The sequence below is a fragment of the Chaetura pelagica genome, unplaced genomic scaffold (assembly GCF_000747805.2).
Source record: "Chaetura pelagica isolate M959 unplaced genomic scaffold, ChaPel_1.0 scaffold10, whole genome shotgun sequence".
Classification (NCBI taxonomy): Eukaryota; Metazoa; Chordata; class Aves; order Apodiformes; family Apodidae; genus Chaetura; species Chaetura pelagica.
In genome coordinates, this window is record NW_009952263.1 from 684,391 (window position 1) to 707,207 (window position 22,817).

The following is a 22,817-nucleotide window of genomic DNA, read 5'->3' on the forward strand; positions in this document are numbered from 1 at the left end:
AGGTGCTTATATATTTATTTATTTAAAAGTCCAAGTACTTTTTGCAAGGACAACTACACTTGAATTTTACCCGAGAATTCCTCTAGAGATGGCACTCTTCCTCACCACCTGTCCTTATACCAACATGGTACCTGACACCAAAAATATCTGTGTTTTAGGATACAAGTTTCATGGTGTTCTGTATATTCTGAAGCATCCTCTCCACCCATTGTTTGAGTTCACTCCCATCAAGAACTACAAAGCTGTTTTCTCTGCTTGTTCATTTACCTCTCAGATTTGACCACCTTCTTCAGTGCTGACATTACAGCTTCTGTGTGATTCAGTACTAATATCATCTGCAAATTAGAGCCGTGGCAAAAGGTAAGCTGGCCCCATTCATCAGCAATGCCCTGATACTGAGAAGTACCTTCCTCCACGTCCAGAGCCTGTCAGACTGCTGATGCAAACCTAATGCGATTACATTTTCTGGATCACTTTTAAAAAAATTTTTCCTTGTCCCTTGGCTAGAGTTAAATCTCCTTTGTCTTTTTTTGTCGCAAGCTAAACTGAAGTTGTTGTTTAGAGTTTCACAATTCCAGCTACACATGCTAAACACACAGCACCTCCACTTCTTCCCCTTACCTTCCTTTGCTTAAGCTAGTAAGATACTGTTTCGAATTTCCTTTCCATAACCTTCAGGTTTCTCTACCAATGGCTAACATACTCTGACATTTTCTGCTCCCAGGGTAAACCCTTCTTTACCAATGAAGGCCCCTTCCCAACTCTGTCAGGTTTTCTTGTTTGTTTTTTTCTTCAGAACCCCAGCACCACATCATTTGCTGTCCCACTACTCCTTGCAGTACGAATTCCAGTTTTCACAATTAAACTCCAAATATCCTTGATTTGTTTCCTGCCAACAACTTCACCGGCCTGCTCCTTTAAACTTTTTTGAAAATAAATAAATTTTAAAAAAGGAGGCACTACTGCGTGTCTCCTTCATTTAAAATAACTCCTGAACACTGGTTCAATTGCTGTTTTCTGCAATATCTTTACAAACCTACCCAAGCCTGAAGTAGCATCAGCTCGGTAGGCTCAGTTTTTACTGCTCCCAGGGAAAGCATCACTAAGAGGGGTTTTATTAGTAGCGTCAGTAGCAAAGGAGCTCGCAGGCGACGGCAGAACAAGGCCAGCAGTACCCAACCACAAAGCAGGCTAATTAACATCTCCCTGGCATATATTCAGGAAGCCGAGATCCCTTAGAACCTCCGAGACGTTACTACCTTGTTCACACGAAGCGTTTAAGACTCGTTAAGGGTCGGGGGACACGCACAGAGGCACGAGCTCTCCCCGCTTCCCCACCCAGCTACCCTGGCACGGAGAAGCCGGCCGACCCTCCTGCTGCCCCCCGGGCCGAGCCGAACCGAGCCAGGGTAGCTGGGTGGGGAAGCGGGGAGAGCTCGTGCCTCTGTGCGTGTCCCCCGACCCTTAACGAGTCTTAAACGCTTCGTGTGAACAAGGTAGTAACGTCTCGGAGGTTCTAAGGGATCTCGGCTTCCTGAATATATGCCAGGGAGATGTTAATTAGCCTGCTTTGTGGTTGGGTACTGCTGGCCTTGTTCTGCCGTCGCCTGCGAGCTCCTTTGCTACTGACGCTACTAATAAAACCCCTCTTAGTGATGCTTTCCCTGGGAGCAGTAAAAACTGAGCCTACCGAGCTGATGCTACTTCAGGCTTGGGTAGGTTTGTAAAGATATTGCAGAAAACAGCAATTGAACCAGTGTTCAGGAGTTATTTTAAATGAAGGAGACACGCAGTAGTGCCTCCTTTTTTAAAATGTATTTATTTTCAAAAAAGTTTAAAGGAGCAGGCCGGTGAAGTTGTTGGCAGGAAACAAATCAAGGATATTTGGAGTTTAATTGTGAAAACTGGAATTCGTACTGCAAGGAGTAGTGGGACAGCAAATGATGTGGTGCTGGGGTTCTGAAGAAAAAAACAAACAAGAAAACCTGACAGAGTTGGGAAGGGGCCTTCATTGGTAAAGAAGGGTTTACCCTGGGAGCAGAAAATGTCAGAGTATGTTAGCCATTGGTAGAGAAACCTGAAGGTTATGGAAAGGAAATTCGAAACAGTATCTTACTAGCTTAAGCAAAGGAAGGTAAGGGGAAGAAGTGGAGGTGCTGTGTGTTTAGCATGTGTAGCTGGAATTGTGAAACTCTAAACAACAACTTCAGTTTAGCTTGCGACAAAAAAAGACAAAGGAGATTTAACTCTAGCCAAGGGACAAGGAAAAATTTCTGGCGCAGTTCCCCGGGCCCGGACCGGCTCTGGACACTGTGCTCACCTACCTCCGGAAACACCAGAGAGAAGAGATAAGGGAGCTCCTCTGCACTTCCATGGAGGATTATGCCCCGTCGGAGGTGAATCTTGAGGACTTCTTCCAGACTGGGAAGTACGAATGTGAGGCTGCCCGGAACGCAGGCTTACCCGGCTGGGTGCTCGATGCTCTGGCAAAAGGTAAGCTGGCCCCGTTCATCAGCGATGCCCTGATACTGAGGAGTACCTTCCTCCACGTCCAGGTGGAGAACATGCAGAGACCCAGTGCACACAGCACAGCCTTGCCCATTCGACAAGTTATCTACGGACTGCTGCTGAACGCACCACGAGGTCCTGAAGCTGCTTCTCCGAGTAGGCAGAGCAAGGAGCTGCCAGTTGTATGTGAATTTGACAGACTCCAAAAGACACTTAAAAAAACATTCGTTCAAGCAGCAAGCCTACCCACAGATTTTTGTGATGATCATTTTCCTTTGGACAAGTTAACGGAGGTAAATGGTTGTCACAACAGGTCACGGTTAACGGTGTGTTAACAACTTGACAAAAAATAGTTGGGACTTAGGTTTGCCCACTGGTCGCTAAACGTGATGCCTAAACCTAAGCAGCCTTAGTAAGTAACTTCTTAGTACAGATACACCTACAGGGCTCTGAGCTTGGCCTGTGATGCTGGAGAAGCTACAGATTCATTGCCCCTATCTTCTTGCCCCCTCCCCCAAGCATGCCAAGTGAAGTTATATTAAAAGTCGGTTGTGTGTACATGTAGTACTGCCTAAATTTTCCATTCTAAGCCCTTCTTTCAACCTCTGTGTTCTGTTGCACGTGCTTTTACAACTACAGAAAGGAACTCAACTTCATGAAATTTATAAAAGTGCAACTTAACACTACAAAACTGAATTTATATTTGAACAGACTACGGATGTTTCAGAGAAGTGCTCTGAAGCAACAACTGACCCATGCTTTTTTACGAAAAATTCACCATTATTTCACACAAGAAACTTGCAGCAGTTTCCCCTGCCGCAAGCATGCATCCTGCTACCGTTGACCCCTGCTGCTAGCCAGGCAGAACTGCACCCGAAAAACTGCTTGTAATCGAAGGAAAGTTGTAGTAGGTTAGTGCCAGTCACCATTACCAATTCTGTATATTTAAATTGTAATGATTAAGACTGTAAGTTTCTGTGAATGGCAAGTCATCTCCCATTCCCAGAGTAGCATCACGGAGGTTCTGTATGCAGTAATTTCTGAAATACAATGGGTCTTTTAATACTGCACGTTTAAGCCATGTGCTCTATCCATTCTGGCATTTAGGTCAAGATCTCTGTATGTGGGCTGTGCTGTATGTTTTTATCACTTGCTGGTGGCTATTTCATTTAAGAACCAAGTCTTACCAGTCTATCTGTGACCATGAAATGCTACAGAGAGCTGTGGTTCCAAAGGCCTATTTTTGGTACAGGTTATTGTTACAGGCTTTTTAAACAGGCAATATGCAAACACTTAAGAGTTTCAAAGAAACATATTTTGGGATTTAGAGTCATTGATGACACCTCAGTTTGATCTTGGTATGTATGCTGTTTGTTTAATGAATTTGAGCCTGCTATTCTAACAACTCTTTACTGAATATCTGGGAATTATCAATTCAACAGATTAGAAGAAAGGTTAGTCTGCATTTAAGTGCTCTAGACAACTGATTCCAGTGTGTCTTCTACTGTCAGGTTGCCTGCCTAAGAGGAGGTAAAACCATCATAATCAGGGTTCATAAAGCACTCCAGTTACAACTGAACAGCTTGCTGGGATTCTGCTGCATACATTAAGTTATATAAGACAGTTCATAAGACCACTTTTTAGAAGTTAACAAGCATAACAAAGAGGGAATATGCTAGGAATTAATACACTGCAGGTGGAAAATGCAAGCTTCACATTTAAGATTTCATTGTGATTACAGGCAAGTGTGTTTTTTCAATGTACCAAGAACAGACATCACCACTGTATCTCACAAAGCAAGGGTAACTTCTAGGAAGCACAAAATGAAGTTTATATATATATTATATATAGATATATAATTTTTGCCCTGCCAAAGTAATTTTAATGCACTATAGTTACAAGCCTTTCTAAGCAAGTCAACTTTTACATAGGAGTTTCAGTTACCTGATTTGAAGGAGACTCTGAAACCTTTAAAAAATCTAACCTTTTATCTTTCTACTTAACATTTAACTGTAGTTTTTAAACCTTGAGTAGTGTTTTAAGAATACTTCCTGTTCAGAATATCTAGAAAACTTATAGATTTTTTTGTCAAAAACATTAAGTACTAGCTGGTTTAAACAAGCTTATTTGCCTTTTGGAAATTGCTCACAGCAAATAAAGACTCTTATCTTTATTTTTCCACTCCAATTTTTGCATTTATTTTCAGGTGCCCAGGTCACGCCGTCAGATGCTTTTGCTGGAGACTCTAAGAGTGAAAATGAGCTTCATGGAATCCATCCCCAGCCACTTACAACTCCCTGTTGCTGTAACATGTTACTGGATATGTTGTTCAGAGCCAAAAGTGAACTTGCATCAATTAAAGGCTTTATTTCTAATGATAGTATTTGGAGAACTGCACAGGATAACAGAAGATCCAGGTACATCTCCAAATGATACAATTTTAGATGTTCAGCTACTATGAAAATCTATTGCATAATTCTTCTTTCCTCATTAATGGTGAGTTGTTCAGTTAGCATTGATTTACATTATAGCTTGAAGTGTCACATTTTTGCTTTGATGCAGAGAGAGAAACTGTTAGACTTCAATTTATGTTTTATATAGGTAAAACAGTGTTTACCATCTTGTAAAACATTCATTTGCATTTATAAATGCTTTCTTTAGGACTACAATATCAATTTTAGGTAAGAGTTTAAAAAAAAAAATAGATTTAACCTACTCATGTATCAAAAGATAACCACTACTGATGCATTCAAATATATTTATTTTTTTTTCCTTGGGAGTTTTTTCTAAAATCATCTCCTTAAAAATGCTGAATTGCACAGGCACTGTGCATTGAGAGAATTTGCAAGTAGTAAATTACCACATTAATTGTTTCAGTAATACTTATACCTGCTAAGAGTTATGGTGGTGTTTCCTCTAGGAGTCCATTTGATGGCAAAGATGACGCATGCCAGGGTTATACAGTTTCTTTAGGTGTTAGTTTATAGAAATGGGACTCATGTTGTTGCCTCCTGCTTCCCAAGTGGGTGGGAGTGAGATGGAAATCTTGTGTGGAACAGATCAATTCACAGAACAGTGTATCAAATTACCTTACTAACAGGACTCCTGATTTCACAATTCCTGGATACTCGAATTTTTTACTCAATTTTATGTCTTAAAGTTGGGTCTGGGACACTTGAAAACATGACTAATGCTTCCTGAAATGGAACTGAAGGTTCTGAAGGTACCAGTACTGAGGTACTGAAGATTCTGTAATGTTGCAAATACCTTTCCTACTGTTCACAGCAGAACATTTATTTGCATGTCATTTTTCATTTATCACCTAGATCCCACAGTTGCACGTGCTGAAGATGACAGTATCGCATATAACGAATTCCTAAAATGGAAGGAAAAGAAATGGGAATGTCAAGATTTTGATGTAGATGCCGCACACAGTTTTTGCCAGTGGCAGTGCTGTCTTCAGATGGGATTGTATCTCAACCAGCTGCTCTGCACTCCTCTCTCTGAGCCAGACCTGAGCAGGTAAGGATGTTTTAGAAGCCTGCTTTCCACACAAGCCCTCACCAAAATGTGTTCACACGTTGTTTTGTTTTCTGCATCAAACTGATTTGGACAATTTTACTACATTTTAACTCCCTTCTTTAAAGATACTAACATAGAGAGAAATACTGAGTAGAATAGGAGCGCACTGTTGCATCCTGTATGTAGCTACCTTCAGCGTTTTCAGTAAGCAACATGTCTGTACCTGTCCTGATGAGGTGTGATCCTAAATGAGGATTCTCTCCTTCCTTTGAGCAGGCTTTACAGTGGGACCCTTGTGCACAGACTGTATCAAGAGCTCAAATCAACACCTTCGGTAGAAACTCTGTTTAGTTCATCTCAAAAAATGACTCAGCTTTATCACGTTTTGCTAAATACAGTGGAGTCAACTGTACCTCCAGACTTCTTTCAGAAAACGACCAAGACCAAATCTGAGTCCTGTAAAAAGAAGAAAACATCTAATAAGGAAAAAAAGGCCATCAGGTGTGCTGTACCAGAACCTCAGGATTTATGCAGTGTTAATAGGTTTTCATCCCTTGCAATGGATGACTGAAAGCATTATTCCTGGAGTTAACTTTTAATGCCATGAAGATGGAAGAAATTGCATTAAAATAGGCAACTGTTCGAATTTTTTCACCTCTTTTCACACGAGTTCCTGGTTCAATCTTCACCAACAATTCTTACTTCAGGGAATTTTTATATTTACATTTTTTGTAACTAACCGTCTTATAAAAAAAAGTGTATAAAAGTTGTGGTGTTTTGTTTTTTTTCAAAGGTATCAGTCTTAATTAAAAATCAGAGCAAAGCTTTACTGGGCTTCAACTAAGTTGTGTTTGCAGTATTATAGGTACTGAACTTTACCTGGGGAGAAACTTCAGCATCTGTTGCCCCCCACTTTGGTATGTAAGTTAAATGCTTACAAGCTTACAAGCACACACAAACTGTCATACAGTAGCAAGTTTGTTAATTCCAAGTAATTTTGCACACTCTTCTGCCATTAACAAACTCATGTCATACAAGTTAAGCTCCTTTTCTCTAATGACAGTAAAATTAAAACCTGTTTAACTAACGTAAACACTAAGTTACATGACAAGCCCTTACTATCAACATGGTAATACTGAAAAAGAATTTGTATCTTTCAAAAATCCTACAACAGCAGTATTTCTCAGGGCTTTGTATTAGCCAACTTTCCAGCAAAATTAGTCACTACATAAATGTGTTTCTTAAAAAGCTGTTGTTTTTCTAGTGTCCTCCTTGTGTGAAACCTAATTATTACATTTGTGTTTCTTCTCCTCAGGAATCCATATACCTTTTCTTACCTTCAGGAAAATAATTATTTCCACTTTTAATCGAAGTTTTGCCCATTACTTACCAGAATTCAAGCTTGATTCCTGCATCATCATCTGCTCAGTTTTCAGACAGCTATCCACATGGAAATTACTCACTAGATCTTGTGACTTGCAGGAAGGGTCTCTGATATCAGACAGCTATCAGACACTGCCACAACATATTCAAAGATAATACGTTTATAACATCTATTAATGAAACTATTTTTGAGGTACAGTCTGAGTAATATTTAACGTCTTCCGGCACAAAGCTGCTACATATTAAACTACCAGCAGGTGGCACCAAAGCTCAACCATACAGCAAGTTACCAGACCTTTACAGCTCCTAAATAAACTTCAATTTGCAGCAGTCTGCAAAGTCACATTTCCATCAGGTGGTTTGAGTTGAAAGTTGGGTTGAAGGTCTTGATTTCAGTAACTAAAACTTATATCCTTAATCATACAAATTATTCCATAATGATCCATTATGATCCCATGTTTCATTTTACTAGCTTCATATTTTCTTATGGCGTTTAATCATCAGAAATAGTCACATTTAAAGTAAGCCACAAATATAAAAATACATGTCTCTTTGATTCCACTTTATTAGTGCTGTAAGAAGAGAAATCCCAATTTATGCTGAATTCCATATTGGAAAAATGCTGGAGAACTTGAGACTTGCTGAGAAGCATTATCTTCAGTCAGTTTGGAAGGTCAGAATAAATTCAAGTAATCCACTTCTGGATAAAAATGCTATGATCATATGGCATTTTGAGGATACTGTTGGTAGTGCTGACTCAACAATTCAGAATTACTCAACTGGAAATGTGTTCTTAAGGTAGAATTCATGTTCTTGGTTGCTAACAAAATGAAATAAACCCCATTGCAAACTCAATCATGTATGCAGAAGAAAATAATTACTCATTCTAGGGCTGCTATGCAGAACTTATATAAAATGTTCCCATTTTCCTTTTTGAGACATTATAGGTTTTCAATCTGCTTTGGGGGAAAAAAGGTTATTACTTATTAAAACTGAAAAGTTATATATTCCATGCTTTAGTAAGAACAAATAAAGACCTTGGTTGCTCTTTATTTTCACCTCATATTAAATGCCTCAAATTTTGCAGAAAAATCCTACCAATTGATTCCATTGTTTTCAAGAAAAATCTCTCAAAATTGCTAAGTGGTAATGATCAAGAGTGGAGCAAAAAAACTGGCAATGGGATTCAGTCTATACATTTTTCATAAGTAATGAGATTGAGCTCTACAGATACGTTACTTGTTACCATTTCATCTTCCATCAGAAAACATGGCAAAATTTACCTTGGCAGATTTGAAGTAAATTGCATTCAATTAAGTTCACCCTGCAAGAAGGCAGAAGTAATTGTTCTTAAGGGACTGAAATTTTATTTCTTGTTCAGACTGACATACCTCATTCAGAACATGACACTTGTGCTGGGAAGGAGGTACTTAATGAAATCTGTTTCAAGACTAGGCAGTAACGACAAATGGGTGTTCATCTGCCCTTCAATACTTACCTGGATTTCTGAGACTCCAAGATTGAGTACAGAGCACAAAGCAGTCAATCCCATGGAAGAAGAACATCAACAAATTAAGACTTACTATATGAAAGGTAGAGTTGCTGTTCTTTCCCAAAACCCAAGTTCCTTCAAGAGGCTCCTCATCAGCATGCATTGTCAGTTTTTACTGTCTTTCCAGAACAAGTATTTTATTAGTATTTTGAAACTGTATTATTATGCTATTACAATTGTATTTTAATGCTATAATCATTCTTTTCTAGCAACAAAATGTCATTCTGCAGGATAAAAAATTTAAGTTACACTACCAGTAAAAAGTTTATTTATGATCCAGGTAGAAGAAGGAAGGAAATTCAAGCTTCTTTGAATGAGGGGTGGAGTTTTTTGCCATTGCACTGAGGATTAGTGCATTCACTTTCTAATTCAATACACTACAAATAATTTCAGTAACAGTACTGTCTTATAATCACTCTAGTCACCTAACAGTCATAAGCTAAAGTAAATAGGGAACAATGTGTGAAATAAAGCTTGTATCTAAAATTACATCAAAACAAGCACACTGGTCTGGTGTAAATGCCAGTTTCGTTCAAAACAAAGAGACAACACACTTTTAAGAAAAGCAAACATTTACTTCAAATTGCAGTATAGGCTTTCCAATCACAGAAGAAGAAAAGAAAAACAGTGATCCAATAGCGGTCACATCCTGTGCAAAAAAAAAAACCAAACAACTTGGGATACAAAAACCTGTAGCACAAGGTACTTGAGCCGCTTACACATTGCAGGATAAAGTAAATAAATACAGTAGCTAGAATATGGCACTCTTGTGACAGACTCTAAACCCAGTGGAATGCCTCTGAAATATTGTTTTATCCTTGTATTAGTAGCAAAGTCCCACCACCATAAAATAGTACAATGTTTTAAATAAAAACAAACTAAAATATTTATATCTAAGAGAAGGATTTTACACAGTTGTATCTTTTAAGTGCAGAAAATGGGACTTGGGCTTAGGTCTTGCTTTAAATTAATACACACCTCCTCCCCCCCCCCCAGTCCCAGTCAATTTCAAAAGTAAATTTATGTTTGAGGAAAAAATGTTACCAAAGTTGCATAATTTCATTTGTTACTCCCACAGCTGGAAGTTAAATTCTAAACAGTCTTGAAACATGAATGTTCATCATTAGCCAGTGAAACGAAGGGCTTGTCAAAAACCCTTGGGATTTATCCTCCAAATATTGTTTTGCTTTCTCCTACATCTTTAGACAGCAATCCCTAAGTTTGCAAACAAAAGAATGCAATATGCATCATACATCAAGAAAAGAAGAAGCTGATGAAGAAGAACTTCCATGTTTCTGGATCTTTTCCTTGCTTCTTTCAAACTTCTTTATGATCTCAGTCACTATGCACACAGAGGAAGTGAGTCCCAGAAGAAACAGTAAATCTGGAAAGAGATAATTAGCTTTTTGAAATTTGCTATTTAAGGGTAATAAGCCCCTGAGGGGCAGGCTTACAAGAGAACAACACTTACAAGACTTTCAATATGTCTCTCAATCACTAGGTAAGTTAGGAGAAATGAAGCTATAACCAATTTTTGCAGGACCAGAAGATTAACATGGTTAGTTTACACACAAGTTTTAAGTACAGGCGTATTTCAAACTTTAATAATCCTATTTTTATTAACACCTATGAAAACAAACAACAGTAAGCAATATAAGTAACATTTTTAAATGTTAGCATAATCAGAGATGACACTACAATGAAAAGAATTATGTAAAAACATGTATTGAATGACAATCACTTTTCTTGAACTCTAAAAAAATGCACAAGTAATAAACTTAAGTGTTAATAAGGCCAACAGCAATTATGTATCTATATACATGTCTATCTTACAACAATGCAGCTGCTTATTTAATAAAGGACCAAGATTTCTAAATAAGGTGGTTATATTTGGAGAAAAAACTTGAGAAATAGCAAGGTTAACAATGCTTTAAAAACTTCAAAAAATTGTTTAATTTTTGCCTGTATAAAAAATTTTCTTAAAAGCCTAATATACATAAGCTCTTAAGAAGTTTAAGAACACACTGATCAGCTGTGCACCATAAGCACTTAAAGAATGGTTGCCAAGGAATATTTTTTTTTCCTAAGGAAAAAAAAAAATTTAGCAGGCTTTGTATTCGTGTTGTATGCAGACAGCCAGAAATTACTCTTACAGAACCATCAGCTAATGCACTCAAAAATTAATCCTTAATGTACAATTTTGAAAAGGGAACTGTATTTACCCAAGATACTGAGGCTCTCTGTTTGGAAAACTTTCTGAAGTGGAGGAAAGTAAATGACCAGTAACTGCCCCATTATGGATCCAAGGACAGCATAGCAGAACATTTTGTTACTGCAAAGTCCAATCTCAAACACAGATTTTGCCTGTAAAATGGAACACACATTACACTGTACATATAATATTAAGGACCTGGACAAGAAAATAATTCACAACTACAGTTTCTTTTCATCCAGACTTTAAGCAAAATGTTAAAAATTATTGTTGGCCTTTAGATAATCCATAACAAGTTCTTGAACTGGCTAATTACATTTTCTCTCTGGTAAACAAATTAAAAATCTTGTCTTCACAGTCAGCAACTTGTATATTGTGCTCACATTTCTTATTGCAGTGCATTAGAAGGTGCCTTCTACACTAGAAGGAAGTGTTTTTGTTGACCATGACAACTCACATCAGAAAATAGACTGCAAATTAGAGTAAATGTAGTAATGTATATTAACAATGCACTTTTCTCCAACTAGCACAAAATTTGAGACTGGCTTCCTTAAAACAAAATTATAGACAGAAAGAACAGTTTAAGAAATTTTCCTTGGATCATGGGTTTAGGCTTACAAAATAAAAAGTCCTTTAAGAATTTTCAGATTCTGGCAAGGATGCTGAACTGGCAGGATTTTAGAATAAAAACCAACCAACTGTACACAGCAATAAAAAGGATCATCGCATGTCAGCTTTTAATAAAAATTTCCTTGCTCCTGACAGGACAGAAGCATTACTACCAGCTCAGCATCCCACAAACAAATTAAGGAAACTAATACTTAATAATTTAAGAAATCCTACCTATTAAAAGTGTGAAACTCTGAAGCCTAATAGCAGATGTGAAGTAGATCTGCAGGAAAACATTTGAAAGAAACACAGCAAGATCCTCTCTGAAAGAAAACTTTGTTTACTGTGTAAATACTGTGTAAATGGACAAGACAAATCACTTACCTGAGATCTAGAACTCAAAGCATTGAACATATCAAAAAATACAAAACAGGTGAAAGTCATTGTTGTATCTCGAGGAGTTATTACATTGTCTCTTAACTGCCAAAGAAAGAAAATTAAGTGGCTTTAGAATGCTTTAAACTCTCCACAACTAGACAAAGTTATTACTATAATTCAAGTTCTATTAGCTAGTAAATGAAAGCAAAGCAACTTGTTTGCCTCAAGCTAATTTAATACATCATACAGCAAAAATTACACACTTATAACAATTTGTAATTGTAAGCTGTGATTAAATGAAGCCTCTTGACAAACATTTTCTGCAAACACAGGAAATACCAGGAATTCTATAATCCACCACCAAAAGTTCAAACAACGTTTTTCTCTAATGGGAAAAGAAAGTGAAATGGCTGTTCCATAATAGTCAGGCTAGAAGATTTGTATAATTACATTGTATGGGCCAAGGTTTCCCAAGCAGATTTTGGACCTGGAAAAGCCTGTGTTAATATAGAGACTGCAGAATAAAACTTTATCCCTTATTTCAACAATTGCTTAAAAAAAATCTTCCTCTCTAATCTGCTATCTAACTAGATTATTAAGTAAGCATGGATAAAACTTGTAATTAAGTTCATACAAATTCTGTATTTGAACTGCTGGTATAAGAAGGATTTATTTTAAATGAGTTTGTTACTGGTTTAAGTTTTGTGCTTTCATCATACCTCTCTCCAGAAGACGAACAATGTTCCACACACGATAATTATTGATGAAACCAGTATTTTAACAATCAGGTTTTTGGTCAGAATGCTGTCCTTCAAATTTCTTGGAGGTTTCTGAATAACATCTTTATCCACAGGCTCCACCCCAAGACTTAAAATTAAAACAACATCTTAGATTTTTATCATTGTGAAAGTAATTTGCTGCTTCTATCTTAAGGACTAAATTTTCTGAGTAGAAAGATTTTAATCTCTCCACAGCCAAAGAATAATCTCATTCAAATAAGAACATTATAATCTCACTTTTAGACATCTGAGTTTCATGTATTAGGTAACAGGCAACATTCTAACACTGCAGTTAGAGAGCTCATAAACACAGGGTAAAATTACCAGTTGTTCATTTTCAAGGAAGCTGCAATATTAGTTACGTTCCTCATTTCTGTAGCCATGATCAATCTAGCTAAGGAATTTACTGCTAGTTCCTTTCCACCTCTCCCTCTCTCACCTCTCTGTAGTGAAGAGGGTCTAAGCAAGAACCCAGATGGATGCCAGAATCCTGCATGCAAGTTTCATAGGCATATCCCTGGATCTTTAGGTATCCATGCTGCCCCCATAATTTTAGTTAAGATACTAAAGCAAGACAAAAGGAATAAACATAGGACTACACTGCAAACACTGCAATTCAAATTAAAAATTTGCTGTTTAAGAAACATTTCACTGAAGTTTGACACTTCGCAGAGTTTACTTTATGAGCAGCAATTTTCCCTGCTGAAATAAAAGGCCTACAGACCTCTAGTGGAATTTAAAGTAATTCCTTACCTTTGAGCTGGAGGTCCATCCATAATAATATTGATCCATAAGATCTGCATGGCATTGAGAGGATTAGGAAAGTTCATTAATGTAGCCAATGAGATTAAAGTCAGTGCTGCTATACTCCTGTTGAAAGAATCCATTTTTATAACTGTCAGCATGGAACATTTCTGAAGATCCACTGATAACTGCTTTGTAATCAACTCTTCAACTGTTTGAGATTAATACAGATTTTGACAGTGTGAATCCTGACTATGTAAGCCTAACCTTAAAGGCGAATTAATTTAGAATACACATCTTGACACAGTCCATACTTAAAACAACTTTGTTTTGGCAATGAAAAGACAGTAAATTTGTGTCTTAAAAACCTCCCAAACTTCAAGGTAACACTTCAGATTTATCACTCACCTTCAGCTAACTGAGCTTTCACTGGGGAACTGGGTCCTACACTTTTATTGTGCCAGAAGCAGAAATTCTAAACATGGTTTGGAAAACCAAACTGCTTTTATCGTTTCAGTGTAAACACAGCCACCCTGTGCACCTATCACTAGCCTGACTAACCAGTCAAGGCAAGGCACTACCCAAGCTCCCTAAAAATACCTACAGCACCTCTCATTATTAGCAAGATGAGAAGGCATGGCAAAAGACAGAAAACAGATTAGCTGGTTGAAAGCTTAGCATTAGAAACCTCTCTAACAAGTAAGGGCTAATTGCTTTCAGTGCAAGATTAAACGGTTTCATAACCAACAAGAAGAAAGCAAGGCTTATAATTTCAAATTTAGCACTCTACTGACCTTTGATGCTCTTCCTGCAAAGTGGGGCAGGGAAAAAAAGGGTGACTCATTGATCAAAACCCAGAGGCTAACATTCCCAAGACAAGCACACTTTCCTAGAATATCTATGCTTAGTTGTTTTCCAGCAGCAGATTTCTAGTCCTCTAGAATGCAGGACACTAGTCAAGACTGCAAGTATATGACACTGCTTACAATTTTAATGCAATTTTTAAGAGGTTGGTGTTTTCTGGCTTGTGTTGGGGTTTTCTGGTGGGGACTTTTTAGCTCTTTGTGTTTTGTGTTTGGGTTTTGTTTTGGGGTTTTTTGTTGTTTCTTTGGGGTTTTTGTTGGGTTTTTTTTGTTTGTTTATTTCTGCAGCTTTATTCAACCACTCTCAAATGCCATGAAGACTGCAAAAAAGTACATGAGCAACATGGTGAAGAGAAAAACCACATTCCTGAATCTAGATTCAGTAAGATAAACTCAAAATTTTTGAAAATAAGGCTTAATGAATTCATCTTACATAACCCTGGTACTGTTAGCATAGGAATCTTTATATGCAAGAAAATGAAGTCAGCTTCAGAGATCTAACTCATTTCACAAACCAGCCTATGGATGACAGAAAAACTAACCTCCCATCTCCTTGATTTCCTCCATTTAATATACATATTGTGGTTAAGGAGGGAATGACTACAAACTTCTCCTTTAAACAAAGACCCAAAGGTAGCTAAGCTGTTTCTCTCCATCCCCAAAGTTACTGACTTCACACCACATAACAGGAACAACTGTGACAAAGTTAGATGTCTCTTTATTGCACTATTTCCTGATTATTTAAAAATTAAACAAGCCACCAAATATAAGATACTGGAAATTCAGAAGCACAGCATATCAGTATCCTATGTGAAATTTACAATGTTCACGGGATTTTGTGCAGCATCTGCTTCATGATGCTGTGATTCATTCACAACATAGTTAGAACCTTCTCATATTGTCAATTTTTCAAACTTACGTGCTCAGCTGAAATCTAACAAAATTTTTTATGTTATTATAAATTCCTTTACCCTCTTCAATTGCAGACCTGCAATTAAAAACAAAGATTACATCACTAGACAAATGACACTACTGCCAATAAAGCTTAAAAAAAACCCCAGAAAGTTATTATTATTTTAATCAGCAAAATAAATGTCAAGAAACAAATGGAGCTGAGGTTCTTATAACTTTGGCAGTTACAGTTTTTCAACTTGACTAGGAGATTAATCACAACAGTTATTTGTTATGTGTTCAACTTGCCTATCACATGACTGCAATTATAGCAGTGACAAACTGTTTTCTAAGTCTACTCTGCTGCAAATAAAACTGATATATTTTTCCATTTCCCCAGTAGCCAAGAACAACAATTAATCAGCATTCCTTTTGTAACTTTAAAGTCAAGAATTTTGAAGGGTTTGGGGGAAGGATGTAAATCTATGGAAGCTCATACATTTTTTTCCCCTTAGCATTCACAACTCCTTCACTCCTATTAAGAATTTTCCTGATGAAGTGAGCAATGGATAAGAATTCCAGCAAAAGACTCACCATGTCCAAATAAAGTTAAGCACTTACCACAGATGTCCTTCCTATGTACTCTTCTGAGTACCTTAATATTATTCCCTTCTCTATTTTGTTTTTGCACAACAGCACAATGCTTTTGGCTGAATTAGTATTCAAACCTTTTAACTCTCAGATCATCCTTTGACATCCTGCTACCTAGGTAGATATTCGTATGTTGTACATCTACATTTCAGTTCTTCTCAAGGGCTAAGGATCATAATTTCAGACAAACTGAAGCATTCTGAGATTGACACACAGTTTCAAAATGAAGGCTATTTCACTAGACAGAAGTCCAGCTCTTCCAACAACCACTAATTAAACTAAAAGTAAGATAAACTTAGCTATGCTCTCCTTCAGGTACACCCAACAACAACAAAAAATTAATAAGGAACAAATAGCTGGTTACCAGAAGCTGGCAAGATATCTTCACCTGTGACATTTGAATACCTTATATTCCTTTCCTTTTCTGAAAGCACCAGCATATTTAAGGAAGCAGAAACACAGCCCTGTATAAAATTTTGAAATCTTGAGAGGAATGCTTTCTCTCATTTTTACAGAAAATGGATGCTTCTGAATTAAGAAATTAAGTGAAAATTAATCCTACTGATGGATAACAGATTCACTATTTCACCTCAGTTATGCTTCCAAATATACTACTAGTATAATTCTAGTTGGAGAAACAGAAATACAGGTTAGTTTCTATAGCACATACATGCACAACCTCTTTTGTTAAATACATCTGATCTATGTACAAGACCAAAGTAGCAAAAGGTCTAAATATGTAAATATATTCTCATACTATTAGTAACATAATAAAAAGACAGAAATGCTTAGTTGCCTTTTGTACTATTACATTACTTTAACAGTTCAGGAAATATCTTTTGGTTTTAACCTAGGCAACATTTAATTAAACTATATAGCACAAGGTACATACATAAACAGCACCTACATTATTGTCTGAAAATCATCATCCACAAGGATCATATCTGCTGCCTCTTTACAAACATCTGTTCCGGTTTGTCCCATTGCTACACCAATATCTGCAGCCTTCAGAGCAACAGCATCATTCACTCCATCTCCTGTCATAGCTACTACTGCACCGTTATTTTGCAGGGACTAAAGGAAGAAAAAGAGCTTAAATCAGGTATTGAAATAACCCATCTTATAAAATTATTCTAGAGATAAGGTTAGTGTCAATCACCACTGCCTGATTTCATATAATTCCACTGTAAAATCCTAAAAAAAAAAAAAAAAAAGGCAGCTGTTTGTATTCTAATGAATTTTTATACAAGATTTTAGGTTAATACGCAGTTCTGTATTCAGACAGCCATTTTGTGATTCTGTGAAACTTTAAAGCTAGGGTACATTAAACATGCCCCTAAGAGAACGTAAAAAAAATATCTAAAGAAGACACTATTTTTACATTATCGTTTTCTTATGTTTCTCAGTATATTCCAACTGACTCAATGTTTGACTTCCTACCTGTTGTTGCTTTTTGGATTGTTCCAACTGTTACATTGTCTACGTCCCTCTTTGCTACCTTCTTTTGTTAACTTCTGAATGGAAGCATTACCTCAGACACAGCTTGAAATTCATGCCCTTTTATCATCTGAGATGTATCAGAAATGCAGTTCTTTCAAGTTCCTAGTGAGTTCAAGTGCAATGTGACACAAAATCTCAATCAACCCCCAGCTCCCTACATAAAAGAAAGCAGAATGTTGCCTACCAGCAGCTGCCTGTCCCTTGTGGGCACCACGTATTTTTCTAGGTAATATTTTGAAATAACACTTCACTTGCTAACCAAATGTGCTTCTGATTTCATATTGACACACTGTAGCATATTATAATTTAAGTAAATGCACAACAAGTAGTACCTGTAGCAACAGTCCAACATTTGAGCCTCTACTAAGACATACCTTTATAATTTTCAATTTATGTCGGGGACTCGCTCTGTAAAATACAGCAACCTGTTAAAAGAATAATGAAAAAGTTGTGAAAATTTAAGAAACATGAAGAATTGCACTGGATTCTATAAAGCTAGAGGATAAACAAAGACCATAAAAGGCCAGCTGTATTTTTGTTAGTTCTGAAGTTGAAGCACAAGGGGGCTGTGTATTTAATAGAGTGAAACCACTAATCGCAGGGAAGACATGAAGTGTGTTCTGGTGAATGAAGTTGGTGCTACTAATTTCAAGATAGAATATGCAATTTCAAAGCCTTCTGAAATTATGGAGCAGCTGAATTATAAAGGCTTGCTGTCATTTAGAGACAAGGATGTTGTGTGAGACAATGTCAAAGGCTTTGCACAAATCCAGGTAGAGAACACCAGCTGCCCCTTCCTTACCCACCAGTGCTGTAACCCTGCCACAGGAGACCATGAAATTTGTCGTGCACGATTTGCCCCTAGTGAAGCCATGTTGGCTGTCACCAACCAACTTACTATCCATGTGCCTTAGCAGAGTTTCCAGGAGGATCTGCTCCATAATCTTGCCAGGCACAGAGGTCAGACTGACTGGCCTGCAGTCACCTGGGTCATTCTTTATTCCCTTTTTTAAAATGGGGGTTATGTTTCCCCTTTTACAGTCACTGGGAACTTCAGACTGCCACAACTTCTCAAATATGATGGACAGTGGCTTAGAAACTTCATCTGACAGTACCCTCAGGACCCCTAGATGAATCTTATCAGGTCCCATGGACTTGTGCACCCTCAGGTTTCGTAGATGGTCTCACACCTGATCTACTTAAACCTAAGTAATAAAGATTATAGGTTAGAAGGAATTACTAATTTTCAGATTACTTTTGTCTCTCTTCTTCTCTTCAAATTGAAATTTTAGCATGTGGAATTTAGTTTTCCATAAACTCCACACTGCCAGCATTTACATTTCTTTTCCTTTTTTTTTAATCAATTTTAGTAAGATTTTACATAAATGGCTAGAGTACAAATTGGGTCTTAGGCAAAACATGAATGAAGTATATTTGTAGCTGTTTCAGTTATTTAGGGTGGACAGAACAAGTACTACCTAAGAAACCCAAAGTTACTATTTGTCACACATTTATTTTTGTTTCTAAATTTGTCCTTGTAAGTCATGGAGGAAATACAGAAAGATGACATGTCCATTTCTTGATTGTAAATATTGGCTTTTGGCTTGTTTACATCAGATTCAAACATGCTGCTGTCTAATTTTGCAGTCTTTTGCAAACAGCAGCATTTTGATGGGATACATTTTGCAACGTAGCCAAACCTGAACCTCAACTGCATTTGATTATGCTTTCACATTAGCTAAATGCCAATATCAATGTTGTACTTCAATAACTAAAAAGTATTAAGCAGTAAGTTAATAAACAGACCCTTTCAAAATTCTCAGTGATCTCAGATCAATTAAAAACCATGAAAGATACAGAGAGCTCTTCTTATCAATTACAAAAAGACTGACTGTCTGAACATGCAAACTGTAAGATTATATATATGAACTGAGCTAGTCAAACAAATAAAATGGTCTAACAATCCAAAGAGGTGACAATGCTCACTGAAAGCCAGAGGTAGCAAAATGAAAGTTCCAGTACAGGCACTGAAAGGTGAAAAACAAATTGAGTCATTAGAAGAGACAAAAGCAATAAACTCACTAAAATGATAACCATGTGAGTTGCAATAAACAAATTTTCTTATGATCAATCTTAGGTCAAACCAAAAGATACTTGTTTGATCTGGGCCAAGCTTCTGTGTTCCTGAACTGGTAATTTACTGTACCACTTTTATTAGAACAATGTTATTTGTATCTCAGAAGTAACATATTAGTTTTCCACAGAAAAATGCATTTCTCAATATAAAATGTATGCTTTACTGCATTTCAGTAAGTATCAAAACAAACCTTTGGTGTTATTTGAGAAAGTTGCTGAATATCCAAATCATCTATTTCTTCTCCAGAGATTGCCTGTGAATTTTTGGAATACAATCCTAGTCGACTAGCTGGAAATAAATAATAAAAAGGTAAAATAATAATTTACCCTTTTAAAACATTAGATACCTTTTAAAAAAAACAACTCTCTGAGAAAGTACTGCTAGTTTGTGGGTGCACTTTTTATGCACACATTCAACTTTTTGTTCATCATCCTATAAGTAAAGAGTTCATACTTTTGCTAAAGTACTTTGATGTATTAAGATTGTAAAAATAATTAAATGTTCATTAATAATATTTAAACTTCAAATGTAGTTATATGGACAAAACTGTATTGAAGTGCTATAGTATGCATTGTCACTGGCTATTTTAGTTTCCCACCGGTTGTCATAAGACAGGCATCCAAAGCTGAGGGTTTAAGACTGAGAATCAGAAATCCAAGATACAGTAAAAAAAGTCTCCACAGCAAAAGTTATACATTAGACAAATTAGAAAAACTACCATTTAAGCTGAAACCAAAGTACCAGTTCAGGCTAGGGTGTTATTTTTTTTGAGGCTTTTTTCCTCCTAAGTCCACTGTACCACATGTCAACCCAAGAAACCGAACTCACAAAGGGTAAAGACTTAATGCCCACACTTCACAATTATGAAAGCACTGCCAAAACAGAAAACAAGTAAAAAACACAAGGAAACAGACTACTCATACCAATGGCAACTGCAGTCTCCTGTGAATCTCCAGTAATCATTTTTATTGCAACTCCCGAGGTGATAAGTGTACTAACAGCTTCTTTCACACCAGTCCGTGGAGGATCGATTATCCCCACAAGCCCCAAAAAAGTCAGTTGTCCTAATTCAGGACCAGAAGCTAAGGCCAGAACTTTTAGGAGAAAAAAAGAGAAAAAAAGAAAAAAGAAAAGGTTAAGATTTGAAATAAACGCTTACATCAGCATTTAAAGCAACTGTTTTAAATCACTAGGCCAGCATAAAGCAAAAGGGCAGTAATTGCAATTATCTTTTTTTTTAAGCCATGATTGCAATGTCTGTTATCTTAAGTATTCAGAGCAGCCTACTGGTGTATTTTCCTTTTTTCTAAAGAGTAGGTTTTTTACCAAACATACATATTCCAGGTTTTAAAGATAATTTTCCTGTTTGTTTTCAGATGAAAGTGCTTATGCTTTCATTGCATAGAAAGAGAACAGCATCTAGGCTTTGTGTTTTTTCTGTACATGCATGGTCTTTTATGCAAGAGGATGAAAGGGAGGATCAGTTAATGTGTTTTAATTTTCAGCCTTTTTTTATTTTTTGTAGAGAGGCAGGTTTCACTGAGTATATGCTGAATGAAATGTCTTTTATAGTAGGAATTTTAATTCAAATACATTTACATTACATTAGAGTTGTAAGGAAAAAGCAAATTCACTTATTTCAAAACACTATCCTAGATTGTTGGGTTTTTTTACAGTGGTCTGAAAAAGAGACAAAGAATGACTGTCCAAACAAAACAGCACACAGAGATACTCCTATCATCTCCTCTCAGTTTTTCATACTCTGCATCCTAGGAATTTCCTAAGCCACATAAAGCTCCTACTTTAAGAAAAAAAAAAGGAAAAAAAAAAGCTGTGGATGGACTTAACAGCCTACAGGTCCTTTACAGAGGCCAAAAACCACCAGCCATTTATAATGCTTGACCACAATCACCTCCTATCTTTTTTAAAAAACTACACCACTTGTTAACAGAAAAGGTAACTGTGATGCCATCTTCTGACCTGCTGTCCTGGTTTGAGGACACCTGCTATCAGTTGTGCTAGTCTAACTCACAAAGGTCATGAGTCAAAGTAATAGAAAAACACCCACATTCACGTTTTAAAAACCCCAGAGACATCCATAGAAGTTATTTGGTGCCAATGCACTGTTAAGCTACGGTCACATACAAGAGATGACAGGAACCAGTGTCTTTTTTCACCCTTTGTAATTTAATCATGTTATTATACAGGCCTCAGGCAACAGCACCTGTTTTTCCACTCCTCCATTTTAAAGAAAACATTAACAACCCAGTGGCACTTACTGAACAACAAAAAAATTCCTAGTGTCATTTTTAAAACAATGGTTATTTGGAGACACTGAAACAGCCTTACCCCTAAGTCCTGCAGAGCCCATAGATGTCTTCTCTTCCTGGTATTGCTCTCTCTGTTGCTGAACAAGAGGTAGAGTCTGTCCCTTACAGTTATATGATGTACAGTACCTAATGACTTGTTCATAAGCACCTTTCATAAAGCAAACTTCAGGTTTGTCCTAAAAGGGAAAAAAATTGTTGTGTGCATGCACGTGTATGTGTGTATATATATATATACATACATATATATATATATACACACACAAATAAGCACACAAACAAAAGCTGACATAAGAATGGAATATCTGTACTTCTGTTAAGTCTCCAGAACATCATGCAAATTGAAGTTATACTTATAAACCTAAAACTCTGTTGAGTATCTCTATACAGTGTATGGTGAAGAGTGGTAATGTCAAAAAAGGCCAGCTAATAATCAGTACCTCATTTCAGTAGCCATCATATACATAAGACATTGCAGGTCACACCTTATAGACTAAAGAGGCCATGCAAAGGACAGAAATCAAACCTACACAGAACATTAGACCTGAAAGACTCATAATTTGACCAGCTGCACAGGTCATTGAACATCACTTGCATCCTTGTACTAATGACTAGTATTTTCCAGATAGCCCTCTAGCCTTGATGCCAGCAGGGGACTGAGAATCCACCATCTACCTTGGACATTTAACTCCAGTGCTACAACCCTTAACTTCAGCCCTCCTCCATTAAGAACTGCTGCCTCAGCTCAGTTTCCAATCACC

General features: G+C 36.9%; 2 protein-coding genes across 2 annotated transcripts in view; one reads left to right on the forward strand and one right to left on the reverse strand.

Moving 5' to 3' along the window:
- Positions 1-124: 124 nt before the first annotated feature.
- Positions 125-6,368, forward strand: ASTE1 (asteroid homolog 1 (Drosophila)). The gene is made up of 5 exons (XM_010007597.1): positions 125-173; positions 1,222-1,409; positions 2,253-2,801; positions 4,715-4,925; positions 6,307-6,368. Exons 1-5 carry the CDS (start codon positions 125-127, stop codon positions 6,366-6,368), a joined length of 1,059 nt encoding a protein of 352 aa, XP_010005899.1.
- Positions 6,369-9,565: 3,197 nt separating this feature from the next.
- Positions 9,566-22,817, reverse strand: part of ATP2C1 (ATPase, Ca++ transporting, type 2C, member 1) — a 47,824-nt gene continuing 34,572 nt past the window's right edge. The window contains exons 17-27 of the mRNA XM_010007485.1: positions 22,079-22,235; positions 20,653-20,823; positions 19,920-20,017; positions 17,967-18,017; positions 17,000-17,166; positions 15,470-15,538; positions 13,697-13,813; positions 12,884-13,031; positions 12,171-12,266; positions 11,188-11,329; positions 9,566-10,349 (exon numbers count right to left, since the gene is read on the reverse strand). Of these exons, the coding sequence (XP_010005787.1) occupies positions 10,213-10,349; positions 11,188-11,329; positions 12,171-12,266; positions 12,884-13,031; positions 13,697-13,813; positions 15,470-15,538; positions 17,000-17,166; positions 17,967-18,017; positions 19,920-20,017; positions 20,653-20,823; positions 22,079-22,235 (1,353 nt within the window). The 3' untranslated portion in view covers positions 9,566-10,212. The remainder of the gene's footprint in view (positions 10,350-11,187; positions 11,330-12,170; positions 12,267-12,883; positions 13,032-13,696; positions 13,814-15,469; positions 15,539-16,999; positions 17,167-17,966; positions 18,018-19,919; positions 20,018-20,652; positions 20,824-22,078; positions 22,236-22,817) is intronic.